The 18,761-nt window shown below is 43.5% G+C and overlaps 1 protein-coding gene across 1 annotated transcript in view; it reads left to right on the forward strand.

The window, feature by feature from the left end:
- The window catches only part of znhit6 (zinc finger HIT-type containing 6), a 40,916-nt gene that overhangs the window by 10,891 nt on the left and 11,264 nt on the right, over nucleotides 1-18,761 (forward strand). The window contains exons 6-8 of the mRNA XM_012877947.3: nucleotides 11,382-11,450; nucleotides 11,584-11,664; nucleotides 13,505-13,585. Of these exons, the coding sequence (XP_012733401.2) occupies nucleotides 11,382-11,450; nucleotides 11,584-11,664; nucleotides 13,505-13,585 (231 nt within the window). The remainder of the gene's footprint in view (nucleotides 1-11,381; nucleotides 11,451-11,583; nucleotides 11,665-13,504; nucleotides 13,586-18,761) is intronic.

Consider the following 18,761-nt stretch of genomic DNA (forward strand, 5'->3'; position numbering starts at 1 on the left):
TTCAGCAGAGTTCATTACATGTCTTAAATGAGCAGGTTAGTGTCTACAATGCTAAATGTTGCTGTTTCATATTACTGTCAGGCGTAGAGAAAATATCACAGATTTGCAGTTATCCTTTGCAGTGGGCATGCTGTGGAGGTTCATATGCGCATTTTAACAGCCAAGCCGTAATTTTGGCACCTCCATTAGACCTATTAATGCAATTTCAAAAAAAGGGGCTTTAGTTTGGTTTAGTTTTGACATTCATCAAAGGTTTTTTTGAAACTTGCATGCCGGGTGAATGATTTCATGTGATGGATGACTGCACAAATTGATTAAAGCGTAAAGAAAAAAAATCATATTTTTCCCTGTGATTGGCACGCTATGAATATTCATCAGTTCCCCCTCATGCGCGCTATTAACTCTACTTTCCAAAGACTCAGTTTAACTTTAGTCAGTATTGGTAAGCTCTCGCAGACTACATTTTGGCTTTTATTGGTTGATGCAGAGCAGTCTCTTTTAGCTGCTGTTGGAGGCAAATCTTATATCAGACCGACAAACCTAGTCGGTCTGATATAACTGGCTTATTGCCTACAGTCCCAGTGCTTTCTAAACTGAATTAACCAGGAATTTGTCCATCTTTTCTGTTTAATCAGAGGGCAAAAAACATACAGTGTTGTTAAGATACAAAAATAAAAACATTTAAATGTTTTTTACATTGATTTTCATGTGCTTAGGTTCAAAAATATTTTCTTTTGAGATATCTATAATGAAAATATACCATGACAGCTTAATTTAAATAACTGCAACGTGGATGTGAACCTTGTGTAAAAACTTCCCTCACTTTTTTTTCATCACTGTTCCTTTTGATTCAGTTGAATCCCATTAAGTTTGTGTCTACAGTGCCAAATCACAACAGATGTCATCTCAAGGCACTTTACAAGCGAGTTCAAATTTTATACACAAACTAGTTCTGTCTTAATTAGGAATTCAATGTAATTCAATCTAATCCAGCAGACCCACAAGGAGTAAAATTAACTTAACTAGGTCTTTAGTTGCGCCTTCATTTATCATTTAACCTATCTCTTTCCAGTCTTTTTAAGTTGTGTCCACACCTTAAAAAGACTGGAAAAAGACTATTCCATTTTCTTTTTGTCACTGCTACGTTCGGGTTTTCTTTTTTTTTTAAGCAAAGGCCTCAAATCCCACCATGTTTTTCTATTAGCACCCAGTTTCCACCCAAATCCTGGCTTGTGCTTTAGAAAAGAGGAAAGCACAGCACAGCACACAAAGCTGCACGTATAGCAGCATTCTCGTTGGATCTGTCCTGTCTTTTATCCATCCAGATGGATTTCAGCTCCCGACTGCCAGATTTCCAGTCAGACCTTCTGTTCAAGTGATGATGGCACAAGCAACTCCAATTACTTATTTAATCAACAGTGTGTGCTCTTGTTAATGAACTCATCCATCTTCGTCCGAGCCTGCTTTATTTCTTAGACAGTTTTGTGGCACCCAGGACGCAACCGTGGCAGCCTCACTAAATTTTAGCTGAAATTCTTCTGGGTTCAACACGCCTAATAAAAAGAAGTTTAAATAATATGTCCATGTAATAAAACAAAATCATGTTATGTGGTTGTTATGCTGCCTTCTACAAAAGCAGGGAAACAACTAAGACGTGCACAAACCTAGCCCTAAAGGAGAGGAACTACCCAGCTCAGGTCTTCTAGATATTCTCTACGAGACAGCAAGACAAAGATTTGTAGACGTTGGATTCTAACAGTGTGTATCTTCTCTGTAACACTGGAAAAATATGTGAATCCATGGTTATTATTATTATTTTAGGTGACTTTCATGTTTACATTTTATTGTTCTTGAGATGGTAAGTTCTTCGTTACACTATCTTAAGCATCGGGGTCCCCCTGGGGTGTGTTTCCCCCCAGACTCCTTGTCCCTATGCACAAATGACTGCACCTCATATGGCCCGTCTGTGATACTCCTCAAGTTTACAGATGACACCGCCGTCATTGGTCTGATCCAGGACTGTGAGTCTGCATACGGACAGGAAGTATTGGCCGGTCCACCGGTGCCGTCAAAACCACCTGGAGCTTAACCCACTCCAGAGGGTGGAGACGTCAGTGGACTTCTGGAGAATTTCCCCCACACTACTCCTCCTCACCGTCCCCTGGATCACTTCCAGTTCCTAGGAACCACCCTTTCCTGGGAGCCGAGCTCGTCCCCGCGCATAGACACTGTTCAGAAGATCACCCAGTAGAGACCAGGCTTCCTGTGGTAACTCAACAGGACAGGTCCAGGCTACAATGAACAATTAGGTCTGCAGAGAGGATCATGAGGGCTCACCATCCCTCCATCCACGACTTTTACACGTCTAGGGTCAAGAAAAAGGACGCAAACATCTCTGCAGACCTCGTACATCCAGCGATGTGACGATCACCATGTTATTTCTGGACAAATGATTTCTCAGATAACTAGGCATAAGATTCATAAAGAAATAACCTTCAGCTGTTATTTCTTGCCCTTCCAGCGGAGTTTTGGTGTTCCCTGTCTTGTGCAGAGATCAGGTCTTTACTGTCCTTATCAAAAGGCCATTGCCAGAAATCTTAGCATTAGTCTGAGCGCGCTTGCACCCACGCGCCGCTAACGTTGAGAAAGCTCGCCACTGGTTGCAATATGTGTGCGAGGAGAAGTTCCTGGCTTTTCCCAGACAGGAAAAGGATGCCATGGACGCTTTTTATTACTGCAACCGAACTTCTCACCTCATGAAGACGCGGGAAACTGTTCTTTCATGTGCAGAAATCTTAGCAGCTATATCAGTCAATCAACATTCAGTTCACCGTATATGTAGGACATATAGATGAATCATACTGCTGCTTCCCTTTCTCAAAAAAATTTAATGATTAAAACCGAAAAGAAGACTAGGGTGAAAATCCAGCGGCAGGGATAAGAGGGGGAAGGTAGGGAACAGAGTTTAGCTTCCCGACAGCCCGGTGGATAAAGCTGTCCAGGAGTCTTGAGGTGGGGACTCGGAGGCTCTGGGCCCTACTCCCTGAGGGCAGGAAGTTGATGAGGAGGTGGGACGTCACCGGCATTGCTGATGGCTCTGCGGGTGAGGCAAATGTCAGAAGTGTTCATGAGTGAGAGCAGAGTGGAGTCTGTGATCCTGCTCCTTGTTCGCTACATGTTGTACCGCCTGGGAAGCACACAGTGATGCAGCCAGTAATGACGCGCTCCATGATGCCCTGGTAGAAGCAGCACTGATGGAGGGGGTCCTTCTTGGCCAGCATTATGTGTTAGTCCAACAGAGATCCTGAGAAATGTACTCTTCCAGAAACCCGGGGCTGCTTAGCCTCTCCAGCAGCGCTGACGATGGTTAGTGGGGGGTGATGGGGAGAACTTTTTAAGTTTCTTGGCATGAAACAAATAAACAATTCCTCTAAGCAAAGCAATGATCAATGGCAATGTTGCCAACACAAGAAGATAACGATTTTAAGTTTATCTACCACTTGTGTAGCAATCAGTGTTGTAATTAGAGTGATATGGATTTTGCTTTACTCTTCGTGGCTTCATGTGTAAAGTTGGCAGATATTTTTTCTGACAGGGTAAAATACATTTATGATTTTTCTTTTTTCATGTTTTGCTTTAAAAAATAAATGTCCTAATTATGAATGAATGCAAATTGAATCACTCTTCTCACGGGTTAAACATGAACTGTCGTGGAAAATAAAGCTGCAAAGTTGAAAAAGCGCAGTGTTTGCGCCGCTACCAATATCTGTGGCCATAACTGTAGAAAACTGTTAAACATGTTTGTATCAGGCAGAATGGCTGACAATTGATCTTTCGGTCATGACTCGGGGTTACAATAATGACTTTTCAGTTGCAAAGTAATCAGTGACATCCTATATAGTTTATAATACACAGCTTTAAGTGGAAGTTTTTATTGGCCTGTCAGTTTTAGAAATTGGTGATAAAACTTTCAGAACACTTCTAATAATTAGAGGTCAGATAGACCTCTAAATATTTTGCTTCATAGAAGGTACACCTGGGGTCCGTTCTTCGTACGCAGCTAACTCAGTTAGCAGGATTTCATTGTTGACGATTTGGCATGATCTTGGATCGATTGGTTCTTCGAAAGACATCCTGCACTTGTTGTCATAGCAACATGTGCGCCAGCTTAAGCCTGCTCGAGAGCAAGCTTATTTCATGTAAACAAGATTAGATCACGGCTGTATACGCGGAGGAGATAGGGAAGTCTGCCATAGCCATGTCCATTTATACGACTGCGACCTGTTGCGGAAGATGCAAGAATAATTTGCAGAGTTTTTCGAATTAATTGCGTATTGCGCAATAGACAGGATCCTTTAGCGCAGCGCGACAGTGTAATTGTAGAGAGATTTTTCTTGGTGGCTGTTATAAACAGACAAACACATCATTTAACATTGGCTTTTAAAGAGGAGAAAGTGGTGTTGGAGCCATAAATCTAAAATATTTAAGTTATTTGTATGATGGTTTGCTTTTTATTTTTATCATATTCAGTAAGTACGTCATATTATTGTGAAGTTTAGTTTACTTTGAAAGGCTTGCTTCCTGTCGAGCCGTATATTGTATTAGAAAAAAACTATGGGTGGATTATCTAGCCACGGGGCAATACAGTTTTTGACCGTGTAAACTGTGGATGACTTGGAAAAGGAAGATTTTCATTTTTTATGGATAAAGATTTTTTTTGTTAAAATTCCCAGTTTGCACATGTCCTTTACTTCCCGTCTCTAAGGAATGACACTGAAATTTGGATCTCTTGACATAACAAGTGCCTTTTTAAAATAAAGTATAATAATTAAAGGCTACCATTTTGTAGAATATTCTTGTACTTCACTTTTACTTGTCCCCATGTTCTAGTGGGTTCTGTGGAGGCTCTGATATAAAAGAACAAAGTAAATATGAAATTATTAAAATGAAAAAATTCATACTGTAGAAAGTGATAGAAACATCTACCATGGACAGTATTTACGCATTAATTTGTCTGCTGCTTTTTGCCAGCCCTCTCTCCTGGCTTTAACAGATTTTGAGGTGTTTTAATGGGGTACCGCGCGCGAGCTATTTTTAGAAACACAACGTCACGATGACGTCACATCACGTGGTACGCAGTGGGGCAAACTCCGGAAAGCCGCCGTTGTTTTGCTGTAAAAGAGACGTGCGTTACCCTTGGTTTTACTCGGTAAACGAGTGCTTTTTCCAAATCTAAGACCATGGTTTTTAAACATTGTTGCTATGGAACGTGCAACAGCGACTCGAGTTACGCTGATCGGCCACATATGAAGGATGTTTTCTTCAAGACTGCCAAGGAGAAATGTGTGCGCTTGGAACACCGGGGCGGTCGGCCTACACAACAGTTCAACCCGGAAAAAGTTACCAAATTCAAGTACATATGTAGCAAGCATTTTGTCGGAGGAAAGGGCACAACCGAAGAACATCCTGACCCAATTCCAGCGACATCAAGTCAAGGTAAGAGTATTTTGGTGGCCGACATGTTAATAAAGTAGCGCCTGCTACCATGATAGCATATAGGCTATCATGGTAGCAGGCGCTAACATGATAGCCTGCTACCAGGCTTACTCAAAAACATTTCAAATGAGACAAACATTAAACATATACCCATTCCTGGACGGTGATTGCAAACAAAAAAAAAAAAAAAAAAAAATGGCCGACGCTGCCATGATCGCCGCGCAGGAAAAAAAAAACAAAGCTTACCGTTCATCAACTCGGCCAGTTTTCCAGTCTTTTTAAGCCATCGAACCTCAAGCCATCGTTTGAGCTGAAGGTTGGTGTGTTCTTCGACAGTGCGACCAGTAATCCGTGTGCCTGGGACATCGTCTTGGGAAAGTTTAACGGCTGTAAAGTCGGTCATATCCGTTATCCGTGCGTTCTCTCCTGTATGCGTTCTCTCCTGTATGCCCTACCTAAGCGGCAAAAGGGGCGTTGCTCTTGAGACGGTGACGTCACGTGCGCGGTACCGCATTAATGACTCAAATTCGGCATAACCTTCCAAGCTCGTGTTCTGCTTGGGAGACAAACTGTGGACGTTCTTTGGCCATGCTGAACAGCCAATAGCAGCGCTGCTGATCAATGTTTCTACTATCGATACATTTCCCCTTTTAAACAAACGCATGAACGCGCAGTTGTCTCAGATAACTCAATCCAGCCATACTAATCGTAAACAGGTGTGTTCGAAGAACCCATTTAGCCGGATCATGATTAGCCGGATGAAATCATCTTGGATGTCTCATTTGATCTTGGATGTTTTAAGCAACGTACGAAGAACAGACCCCCTGTCTGGCGTTCTGTTAGCTGTGACATCATCCAGGGGAGGCAGATCATCACCTATTACCATATAACATAGAAAGGATTCCTGGATCAATGTGTGCTTCTGTGCTTTTCTGTGTCTTTGCTCTGTCTTTTCTAAACCCCACAGTTTATGGCAGCTCTTATTAATATTTTTCATTGTAAGGAATTTGTGTTTTTCAGATGAATTGTATAGGATAAAGAGCACATTACATTTGGAGGGGGAAAAAGTTTTGAAAGGAATTATCGTTGGCTTATTTATTTATTTATTTTTACTACATCCCAACATCCTGGCATCTTTGAACGGGGTATTTGGAGTTTTGAGTTTTGAAAGCTGTTGTATACAAGCTGAAAACACAAAGGGAATTACAGAAATTAGTAGCTCAGTCAGAGCATTAACGGAGATTTAAAAAGATCCAGTTTACTCCCTGAACACGTGTGTTGCCTTAATGATATTTGTTTACATTCTTTGAAACATTTTCTGACCTTGTAACAATCCTCATTCATTCAGAAAGACTTTGTTTCTGTGTGATGAATAATCCCTTTAAAGCAAAAATGTTCTTAAGTCAGGGCCATTTAAGGTAGCAGACAGCTTATTGCTAAGAATCCTAGGCCTTTCATCATAATCTTTGCATAGTTCAAAGGCTTGTTCTCTAACAGGCTTCCCCCCCCCTCCCCCGTTACACATCCATAGCCTAATACTGTTTGTCCTGCTTTAGAGTTCAAATTCTGTTAATGAACTCAGAGGTGTGACCTCTTTTGCAAGCTCTGGAATGCAAACCTTTGCTGTTAATGCTTCTGTTCTGACTTTTTATGCTGTTGTTCTTCTTTTTTCTTTTTTTTTTTTTACCCATCAATGAGTGATGGCACTTATCCCAGGAATGCATCGTGGCCTTACCCAGTGTGATTGCAAGCTTCTTTGGGCAAGTCCCTATTCCGAGGAAAGACATAGTTTCCATTTGATGTAATGACAGAATAATGGTTTCGATCACACCTGGTGCTCCACCTCCTGTATGCATTTGCAGGTACAAACATTTACGTCTGCAGACGTGCACTCAAGGGTGAATCGCTGATGAAACCGAGCGAGCATATTCATTTCACTTTCTAAGGAGTGAAAGGTTTTCTGTGTCTTTTAGAGGCAATCCCCTGCCGGCTCCTTGTTTACACTCCCAACAGCTAATGCTCTCACTATCACACTAAACACCTTTTAGAGTATTTTTAAACACAAAATCTTTCTCCAAGAGTGTCCAATTGACCACTCAGAGGGAATGTTGTGTTCTAAATTCACAAATAAACGTCACATGCATATAAGTGAAATATTACTGTATGATTTTTCCATATTGTTTTTCTGCTTAATTGGTTTTTCTTTCAAATGGGGTCTGTTATTCTTCACTGTTGCCCACTGCTTACTCAATATGAGGAATCGCACATATGTGCATCTCAAAACATTTTATCACCAAAAAGCAAAATTTTTTTTGTTTTATTATTTATTTTATTTTTTTAGAAAGGGGATCTGGTATATATATATATATATATATATTTTTAAACATAAAATTGCTTACCTACTTTGACTCTGATATCAATTTAAGTGGCATCCCATTCTTAATCCATAGGGTCCAGTATGACGTTGGTCCAGCTTTTGCAGCTAAAACAGTTTCCGTTCTTCTGGGAATGGAGTCCACACGGTTTAGGAGGTTACGGGAATCATTCTTCCAGAAGTGCATTTGTGAGGTCAGACACTGATGTTGGACAAAAGGGCCTGGCTCTCAGTCTCTGCTCCAATTCATCCTAAAGATGTTCTATCTGGTTAATGTCAGGACTCTTTGCAGGCCAGTCAAGGTCATCCACACCAATCTAGCATGGATGAGATCATCTCTTGGTCTGCTGAAGCATTTAGAGTTCCTTTCACTGAAACTCTTACAAACTTAACACTTGGCATATTGCAGTCAGACAAGTATTGTTATCTTGGCAACCACCAAACCCTGACTTGTCCATCAGATTGCCAGATGGAGAGGCAGGATTCAATAAGATTATACAGATTGGGTCAGATTATACAGATTGGTCAAAAGATGTCCTCTCTAAGGAAACCCATTAGATTGCATCAAGTCTCTCCAAGCAGCATTCACTCCTCCTGAAGCAGTGTAGAGCCACAGTGGACAGTCATCTGCATTGTTGATGACGTTGCAGCAATCCCTCATTCTGAGCATGCATGAAGTGACAGTGGAGAGGAAAACTCCCCTTTAACAGGGAGGAGAACCTCCTGGAGAACCAGAGCCAGGCTCAGTGTGAACGGTCATCTGCCTCGACCCACTGGGGGTTAGAGAAAACAGAGCAGAGACACAAAAGAGAGACAAAAAAGCACAATAGCACACATTGATTCACGAATCCTTTCTACGTTACATGGTAATAGCAGATGATCTGTCTTCCCTGGATGATATCACAGCTAACAGAACACCAGATGAGATGGACATACTATGAAGAAAAAAATCCACAGAGAAAGAAGAGGTAAAAGATTAAATATCAAGAAGCACAAATTGGAGAACAGTAGGAGAACTCAGCAGAGTTAGAGAACTGGACCCTGATGTCCTCCAGCAGCCTAAGCCTATAGCAGCATAACTATAGAGGTAGCTCAGGGTAACATAAGCCACTCTAGTTATAAGCTTTGTCAAAAAGGAAAGTTTTAAGATTAGTCTTAAAAGTAGACAGGGTGTCTGCCTCACGGACCAAAACTGGGAGTTGGTTCCACAGGAGAGGAGCCTGATAGCTAAAGGATCTGCCTCCCATTCTACTTTTAGAGACTCTTGGAACCACCAGCAGACCTGCAGTCTGAGAGTGAAGTGCTCTGTTAGGAACATACGGGGTAATCAGAGCTCTGATATATGATGGAGCTTGATTATTAAGGGATTTATACATGAGAAGGAGAATTTTAAATTCTATTCTTGATTTAACAGGAAGCCAATGAAGGGAAGCTAAAATAGGAGAAATATGATCCCTCTTTGTCTGTAGGAATTGACTCTGCAGAAAGTTGTCGACCTCTGCCCACTATGTGCCTCAGCATCCGATGTCCCCGCTCCATCAGTTCACATGATCCACCACTAGTGGCTGAGTTACTGTACTTCCCAATTGCTTCCACTTTAATGTAAGAGCACTGACAGCGGACTGTGGAATCTATGATGATTGCAACTCATTACATTTAGGAGCTTACAGTTGAACTGACCACTACATTAGTACAATGAACAAGATATAAAAAAATATTAGACTTGCACCAATGATGTTTTTCTTTCTAATTCACTATCCCGATTTCATCTGTTTTTTTTTTAAGATCTATAGTATGCTGTGTTATGATCACTTCCATGGCCACAGGTGTATAAAATCCAATATCTGTGGAAGAATAGGCCGCTTTCAGGAGCAATAAGTTCGGTGATTTCCAGAATGGTAGAATGGCAGTGGTTGCACAACATGCATCATTTCTGGACTTTGGAGCTGTGGAGGCCTGTTCTCTGGAGTGAAGTATCACGTCTCTATCTGGCTATCCAACAAACATGTCTGGATTTGGCGGTCGACAGAACATTGGCACTTACCTTTACTGCATAGTGTCAAGTGTCAGGTTTGGTCCATAGGGCAATATGGTGGCTGTTTTTCTGAACTCTGGCTCTCCCACTCAGTTGCAGTGAAAGGAACTCTTAATTATTATGCAAAACAAGACATTTTGGACAATTTCATACTCCAAACGTAGTAGGAACAGTTCGAGGATGGCCCCTTTCTGTTTCAGCATGGCTGCAAATCAATGCACAAAGTAAGGCCCACAAAGAGATGGATAAATCATCTTTGGACTAAAAATGCTTGACTGGCATGCATCGTCCCAAGTTCAGCCTGATTGGACACTTTTGGGACAAAGAATCACCTTACGGACCACCTAAAGTAAGCAACAGCCAGTCTTCTACACAGTAAAAATATTCACCGACCAGAAAAGAATTGAGTAGATCACTCAGAAATCTGGCCGATGTTGGACACCGGCTGCTCTTTCTATGCATCTATAATTAATAAAGTAAAAAATAGATAATTTCATCAGTGTGTTGTTGGTCTCCTGTGTGAAGATGCCTGAACCACCCCTTCAATGTGGATTGTGTCCTCTACTGCCAAGATGTTTGAAATTTGTTTCCAGACATGTTTTTTTTCACCTCTTGGAATCCAAAGACACAATTCTTGGCTTTTCCGTTCTTGTTTTTTCTCTCTGTGTGTGTTTAATTGCTCATCCATGCCGGTTGGAGAAATGATTGCACCTTCCAACTCAGTTTATTACAGTTTTTATATTTTGAGAGTAACCAGCCTCATTTTAGGATCGTTAACTCGTTTGCAAAAAGAAACCACATTTTTATCCCGACTCAAACCGGGTTCATATCTCCACTAAAGTGGCTGTGCAGAAATGTAATAATCAAAAAGAGCTACAGGGGAAAAAAATTATTTGCATCAAAAGAAATTTCCAAACTATGTTCTGAATCGCTCTTGGTGAGTACAGAAGCCGTAATAACAAGGCGTCTTGGTATTGCCTTACAATTACGCGTCTTCGTCTTTCTGAGGTTATCTTTGATCTCCATCTCATGCAACAAGGCCTCGCTCCTTTTAAGAAACAGTCGACCAACCAGCTCCATCTTTAAGTATAGTAAATTATGTGGTTTTGGTCAATCAAGTCTTTGTAGTTACGTTCAGCACGTGTTGCATTTGGTTTTTTACTCTGGAAAGAAGAATTTGGTGCTTTTATTAGTTTTTTTTTCTGTACCAGAAACTTTTAGCACCTAAATGAGTCAAATTCTCTGATATTCGTCTTATTATTTTGTTCAATCATAGAAGCGGAAAGTTGGATCTTCATTGTCAGGTTACGGCTGAATCGGTTGTTTATACTGACTTTAGATAAGGATATGTGTGTTTGATTTTTGAAGGGATTAAAGAATACGCTGATAATATTGTGTAGTGGTTTAAAAAAAAAAGCAGGCAACAAAATGATTACTTTTTGAAATTGAAAGTGATATTTTCTGCATCCTATTTAGGGACAAGCAATTCCTGTGGCATCTGAAGCTCATATTTCCTCAGAGCAGCTCGGAGTACATTCAGAGAAGGTAAGCTGTAAGAAATCAAGATTTCTGCTTATCCTGTGTTATCTATCAGACGACACATTATATGAATGCTGATTTGGTTTTGACATTGTTGAGCTCCGATTCTTTTTCCACCTCACGTTTTATTTTTTTCTAGGGTGTCTGACAGCCAAACCTTGATCCAGATCCTGACTGCTTATATTCACCCCACTGAGTCAGATCCTGTAGCTCGTCAAAAGTGAGCTTCTACCTGTTCTTACTAAAAAGACTTGTTTGTATTTTTTTTTCTTTAATCTTTTATTGCTAGTACTTTTGCTTTTCTGCAGGGTTTTAAAAGTGTGAAAAGTTACAGTCACTTATAAAGCACTTTTTCAGTCATACTGACCATTTAACAGTAGCGTCACATCACTAACACTGTCTACACCAAAACACAGATCAGTTGGAAACTTGGGGTTAAGTCCCTTGCCCAGGGGCACCTCAACATGTGACAGGAAGCTGGAATTTAACCCACAACCTTCCGATTGCAAGACGACCAGAAAAAAAACCCGGATGTCTGAAAAACGACATTGACTTAAAGTCTTCTCGAAAATGTTTTTTTTATTACATGGTTGTGTTTGCTTTGCCATAAGTCAACTCGGTTTCGGTTTGCTTTTCACTTCAGGTGCCATTTTCTATAAATCGGCGGTAAACGTTCTCACATAATGTCCTGCTGAGAGAACATGAAACAGTGGTGAACTTTCCAAGCAGAGGCCAGCATATCCAAAAACACTCCAAAAGGGGGATGATTGAAGAGGTCTTACCCGGACCCAGACTAACATCTAAAGCATTGAGGCCCTGCAATGACGATTTGTTGCAATGACGATAAAAGATGATTTTGTTTTTCTTTTTCTCGTCTGGGAAATTATTTTACTGAACCTACGGAGACAAAATGTCACTGATTAATCCTTCCAAAAAAAGGTAAAAAATAAAGCAACTGGACTTGTTTTCCGTAGTTGAAGACGTTTCGCTTCCTCTCCCGGAAGCTTTCTCAATTCAAAAAGTCTGGAGTAATGATGAGTAACAAGCTTTATACCATTACCAAACAAAGGCCTGTAATGGCTTAGATTGTTTGGGAATGGTATAAAGCTTGTTACTCATCATTACTCCAGACTTTTTGAATTGAGAAAGCTTCCGGGAGAGGAAGCGAAACGTCTTCAACTACGGAAAACAAGTCCAGTTGCTTTGTTTTTTACCTTTTTTTGGAATGACCATGATCTGGATGACTGAGAATCTTCACCAGCATATGTCACTGATTAACTGCTGGCTTTAAAGGAAACGTGTTCTTCCAGAGCAGACAAGCATTTCTGATCTGAGTCAGCATCAAACAACTGATCTGACTCCTCTGACCCAGCTCCTCTCGTAATAAACGGTCCCCAGAAGTTGACCATGGACGGTTCACTTGGTCTTAGCCACGATTTCAGAAGCAGGCCCTGATTTTTATTCAACCCGGTGAGGCTTAACTTCTCAAAGGCAGTTGGTCTGCTGGGTTTCCCCTGCAGCGTCTGTACTTGTATGACGGTGTGACTGCTGTCCTGCTGGAGGCCGACAGGCGTTTTTCACTCAACCTCTTAGACTGCTCTAACGCAGAGTCCGGTCTTCAGCAGTCAACTGTGCCGGTAGACATAACCTCCGGCGGAGATGGAGAGCAGCACTAGACAAAATCAAAGTACTCTATTCAGTTTTGGAGAAAACATCAAGCTAAAACGCTCCCTACAGTAAACCGAGCGTTAGATCTCCAGCAGAGGTCACAACCCTTCCGCGTGTATAAAGCCTCTTTAAGAGGGGAAATCCCTCCTGATTTGGAAACTGAAATTTCGGGCCCTGAAATGTCGGTCAGGATATCAGAGTCTCGGCTGTGCGGCGCTCAGTCACTGAGCTCTTTGTCTGTCCAACTTTTCTGTGACCGCCTGGAAAAAGGTCACCTCAGTCTAACGTTAGTTTTCCAGTTCAATTGAAAATACTTTATTATTAATGCCAAGAGGAAATGCAGCTTTCCGAGATGTTGACGTTTCTTGTATTACTGTGAATTTCTGTTTCAGGTTGAAGATGTACGTGCATCATCCGTTTGATGATGTGAAAGTTTTCATGAAGGCAGAGGGGCGAAAGGCTAACTCTGTGAGGTGAGACATTCTTTTGCACTCTTACTTTTTAATTAAAGAATATTTGCATCCTAATGTAGAGACCCACAGTCACACAGTCAAAAGGGATTTCTTGCAGATTGGGGCGCAGCTGAATGTATTTTTGTCAGCTTTCTGCAGCTTTATTGTTTTATGGTTTCCGGAGCCCTTTTGTAATCCTCACAAAGCCCGTCAGAGTCCTATTAATCATCTCACGCCCTGTTCGTGTGACTGCGCTGACCGTTCGATCTTCCTAATCTGGAGTGATTTGCTCTGTATGGTTGAAATTAAAATACACAGTTTATAGACATGATATCAGTGCCTTGTAAATTCCAGCTAACTTACGAAGAGCTTTGGCAAGAAGGATTTAACAGCATCAGGAATTTTATTTTCCTTTTTTTTTTTTTTTTTTTTTGTGTTGCCTTTTTGCTTGGATTCCAGGATGCCTGTGTTTTATCTGCATCCTAAACCCAAATCACTTGTGTTGTGTCCAAATCTTCAGTGTCTGGCTTGTGTACACCTTTTCTTCTTTCTTTGTAGTCTTGCTTTGCCATAAGGAGGAGATGAGGCGGTTATGGCTCCCTTTTACCTCTCCCACTTTTAATTCCTTTAGCTGCTTTCTATTTCCGTTTTGTGACAGAGTGACTGATGATCATGAAGTATTCATAGCCATCACCCCCGGCCCAAATGAAACGTCATGCAGCCTCCCATCCCATTTTTCCTCCCTGTAACAGGCACAGATACTGGCTTCTTTTATTTGGTCTGGTGGGCTGGGCTGCACCCTTACTTCCAGGCTATAAATTTAATTTTATGACAGCATGGTTTGAGAAATGACTGAATGATGAGTGCACAGGCCATCATGCTGTATTAACCCTTCTTGGGAATAAAAATTTCCCTGTTATGCAGCACCTTTAAAGTGTTACCCTTATAATAACAGTCATTACAAGCTGGTATTTACAATGAAAAATGACATGCTATTACGTTAAATCGCTATGTCAAACCTATTATATAAATGCCACATCTCTGTTTCTGGGGAAAGCTGTTATGTTCTTCCCCTTTGAAGACGCTTGCTGCAGTTCTGAATATTTCCTATTATGTTAATGAAATTCTGTCCGTATGACAACAGGAAGTATTTTGCTCGTTCCCCAGAGAGGAAGGCAAAATACAAAATACACTAACTGGACACTTTCTAAGCCCCACCTTCCTAGCTGGACCCTCGTCTTACCTTCAGAAGTGCTTTAATTGTTTGGGAGTTTAGATTCAATGAGGTGACAGAAACATTTGATCAAATATCGAAAATACTGTTTCACCACATCCAAAAGGCACTGTGCTGGATTTAGACCTGCTGGCTGTGCTGTGAACTCATTTAAATTTTTCCATGAAACCACTTAGAGATGATTTGAGCTTTGTGACGTTGTGCAGGAAGTAGCCCCCAGCTGTTTACTCAACTGCTTAGGTTTCTGTGTTGAAATCTAAATAACAATAAATAAATCCTGTTGTTACTTTTATTGTGACGGTCAGTATTTGACTATTTCAACAGCAGAAAGAATAATGGTTGTTATTCTGCTTGAAATGAATGCAGTTAGATCATACTATATCTGTTTTATTGTTATTTTTTATTCAAGTTTAAGATACATTGAGAATATTATGATGATCAAAGCTTCTTTGCATGCACATCCTTTTGAGGTATATGTTGATAGACCCCAGGGGAAAACCCTAGTTGCCCTTCTAAGAATTGGAAACATAGCATTTAGTCAGTCTGTAATAACTGACGCATGGCAGACATAACTGAATGCATGGAAGTTCTCGATAGAAATCAGCAAAAATCTCAATCAGGAACGTCACGATTGGACTCACCTAGAACCACGGCCAAGTAGGTATTAGAAAAGGTACCAGAACCTAATGGAAAGCCCCGATAACCAGACGATTTGAGTCGAGTAAGTGCTTATTGAACATGTTAAGATGCACGTTAACTGTAGGTCTTATATCAACAGAATAACACTCCTGAACACATGGCAGTTTACAGCCGTAAGCTCTTTTTCTTTCTTACGTTTTCCTTGTGGTTGTAACCAGTACGAAATATAAAAAGACACAGATACACTTTCTTTCTCACACTTGTTTTTTAAACATTTCTTCAGATTCTGACATGTACTTCTATTTTCTTAGTATTAGCCAGAACAGTCTTTACAACAGGATTAGTCGGATAAAATGTTTTCGGTTTCGGTGCCGTTGCGCGTGACGCAGACACACGTTTACGTTGAAGTGAGGTATTCATCCTGAGCGCATTTGCGATCCGTAATCTTGTCTTTTTCTGTTGCTTTTGAAGGTTCTCCTCCCTGCATGGCCTTTCCGCGCGTGTCAGTACAGGATTCGGTTCACTGTGGATAATGACTATCTTACCTGCTTCACTCAGCACCTTCACAAGGTCTCCTGCTTGTGTTCAGTGGTTGGTGCGCACATTCTGCTCCAAAACCCGTCGATCTCAGGGACAAATAGCAAATAGCAGGGACAAATTGACTAGAAACACCAACTTACAACTAATACAATACAAAATCCTTCACAGAGTACACTACACAGGACAAAGATTATTCAAGATGGGTCTGGCACAATCTAATATCTGCCCACACTGCATAGGCAATCATCCTGATAATTATTTTCATGCGTTATGGTTATGCACACCAGTCCAGAGGTTCTGGACACAGATATGTAAGGACTTATCAAGGTGCTTGAGCTGTAAAATTACACCATCCCCATCAGTTTGCCTGCTCGGTAATTTTGAGGAAAGTCCTCTGAAAAAAGAAATAGTTTACATGGTTTTTACTGCTTTATGCATCGCAAAGAAAACTATCCTCATGAATTGGAAAAGTAAACAAAATCTCAGTATCAATCAGTATAGAGATCTTTTGTTGGATCATATTAATCTAGAGACAGCATCTGCTTCCACATCTGATTGGTCTCTTTGGGCTCCTCTGATCAACACCATCACTTAGTGGAATAGGGGGCGGTGGGTTGCTTCCTGCAGGGCGCAGTGGCTGGATGGAGGGGTTCCTGGGGCCCTGGGGGCACTTGGAGTAGGGCGCCTGGTGGATCCGGCTCCGGGGTCTGTTGCCCCCATCTGGGGGGAGTTTGGGAGGCCTACGGGTGGCCTACAGCAGCCGCTTGCGGCGCTCTTTGTGAGCTGCGTGTTGACGGACGTGGGTTACTGACCTGGTAGCTGTGCTGCCGCTGGGTGGGGCCGGGGTGGGTCCGGGGGTCTGGGGTCCCTGGGGCGCACCGCCCTCGGGCGCGGGCCCCGGCGGGGCCTCGGGGGTTCCGGTTCCGGGGGGTGTGCCGCTTTTGGTGTGGGCCGGCGCGCGCCCGGGTGTCCGCCCCTGCACGGGGCCTCTGGTGCGCTGGGGGGCCTCGGGGCCCGTTGAGCTGGTAGGGGGGCATGGTCATTAACACCTCTGGGCAGATGCTCTTCTCCTTCATTGGATAGGCACTCTGCCAGTGGGGGGAGGGGGAAAGGAGGGGGAGTAGGGATCTACCCAGCCTGGATGTCTACTGTCGAATGTATGGTGAGTTGTTTGAACGTTAGTGTTGGGGAGGGATTAAATCCACGGGTGGGGGGGGGGGGGGGGGGGGGGGGGGGGGGGGGGGGGGTTGGGGGGGTTGACGTTATGGTGGGCTTGTGTCCAGCCCCCTGTCACGGTCCTGGTCCGTGTCGTCTTCCGGTGCGGGTTTCACCTGGGGGGTGGGGTTTGGGATGGCTCGTGCGGGCTGGCTGGCCAGGGTCCCCCATCCTATTAATTTATTTATTTAATTATATATTATTATTATTATTATTATTATTATTAACAATTTTTTTTTTTTTTTTTTTGGGGGGGTTAAATACAGTAGGCATGGGGGGCGGGCTGGGGGAGGTAGAGGTGTTGGTCCTGGTGGGTGGTTGGCTGGCGGGCCCTGCGGCCTCTCCCTGGCCCCCGGGCTACGGTGGTGCCGCTGGCGAGGCCCCCTTCTCTGGGTGGGGCTTTCGGGGAGCGGGGGTGCCTATTGGAGTCAGTAGGGGAGCTGGCTCCCTGGGTTGGCTTCCCAGTCATTTGCTCCCCATCCCCGGACTCCTCCCTCTGCCTGCTCCATCACGCCGCCACACATGTAGGTCATGAGGGAGGGGGCGTTACTGGAGGTTGCCACTTTCTGGTGACGCCCCTCTCCCCAATTTTATCATGCATCTTAGACACTTTCACTTGAAACATTTTTCACATCGCACACTCATATAGGCCATGGTAGGGGGGAGTGGGGGGAAGACGTCTGGGGGGGGGCTTATGTTGTGTGGGGCCTCACCTCGGACGGCTCCCTTCACCTCCTCTCCCACTTAGACATTGAGGGTTCTGGGCAGTCACACGGAGGGGGTGCGCTGGCAACAGCTACCTTCCGGAAGGGGGGTGGGCTGTGCCGTGCATCCCCTTCGGCGCTCCCAGTTTTTAAACGCACTTGAGAACAACATGCAACAACACAACATTTGAGCAGGCGTAGGGAGGGTCGGGGTCTTCTGTACACCCCCGTTCTCCGATGGCGGCAAGGAGTCTGGGGCCTGGAGGAGGTGCGGGCCACTGTGTCCGGAGTCTTGGCGGGGGGCTGCGGTGTGCAGTCAGCGGCTTGCCAGGTCTGGGGCTGATGCCTCTGCTCCCCCCAGGGGGCGGGGGGCAGGGATGGCAAGGGTAAGGTGGGGGGAGGGAGGGGGTTTATTGGGTATTTAGGGGGAGGGGGGGCTCTGGCCGGGTGGCTCGTGCGGGTCGTGTTGGCCCGCCCTCTTGGGGGGGGCCCGGTCCGGGGGGCGTCTGGTCTGGGGCCGGGGCCCGGGGTCGGGCACAGGCAGTCGTATAGTCGATTTGGGGTGACCCCCCCCCCCCCCCCCCTTTGGTCAGTGTTGGATGTGAGTGTTATGTGGGAATGTGTGTACAGCGTCTTTTTTTTTTTTTTTTTTCTTTTTTTTTTTTTTTTTCTGTGTGTGGTGAGTGGGGCACAAGGGAGGGATGGGGTGAATGAGTTTTTTTTTTCCAGGTATGGGTGTGGTCCGCTCCCTCTCCCAAGAACATCTCAAGTCTCCGCTAGGTGCGGAGCCCATCCCCCCACGTCCTGCCCTCCTCCACTTCGTTGGCGGGCGCCTTGGCCCCCTGGCGCATTGGTTGGCTTCGGG

The sequence above is a fragment of the Fundulus heteroclitus genome, chromosome 9 (genome assembly GCF_011125445.2).
Source record: "Fundulus heteroclitus isolate FHET01 chromosome 9, MU-UCD_Fhet_4.1, whole genome shotgun sequence".
Taxonomy (NCBI): Eukaryota; Metazoa; Chordata; class Actinopteri; order Cyprinodontiformes; family Fundulidae; genus Fundulus; species Fundulus heteroclitus.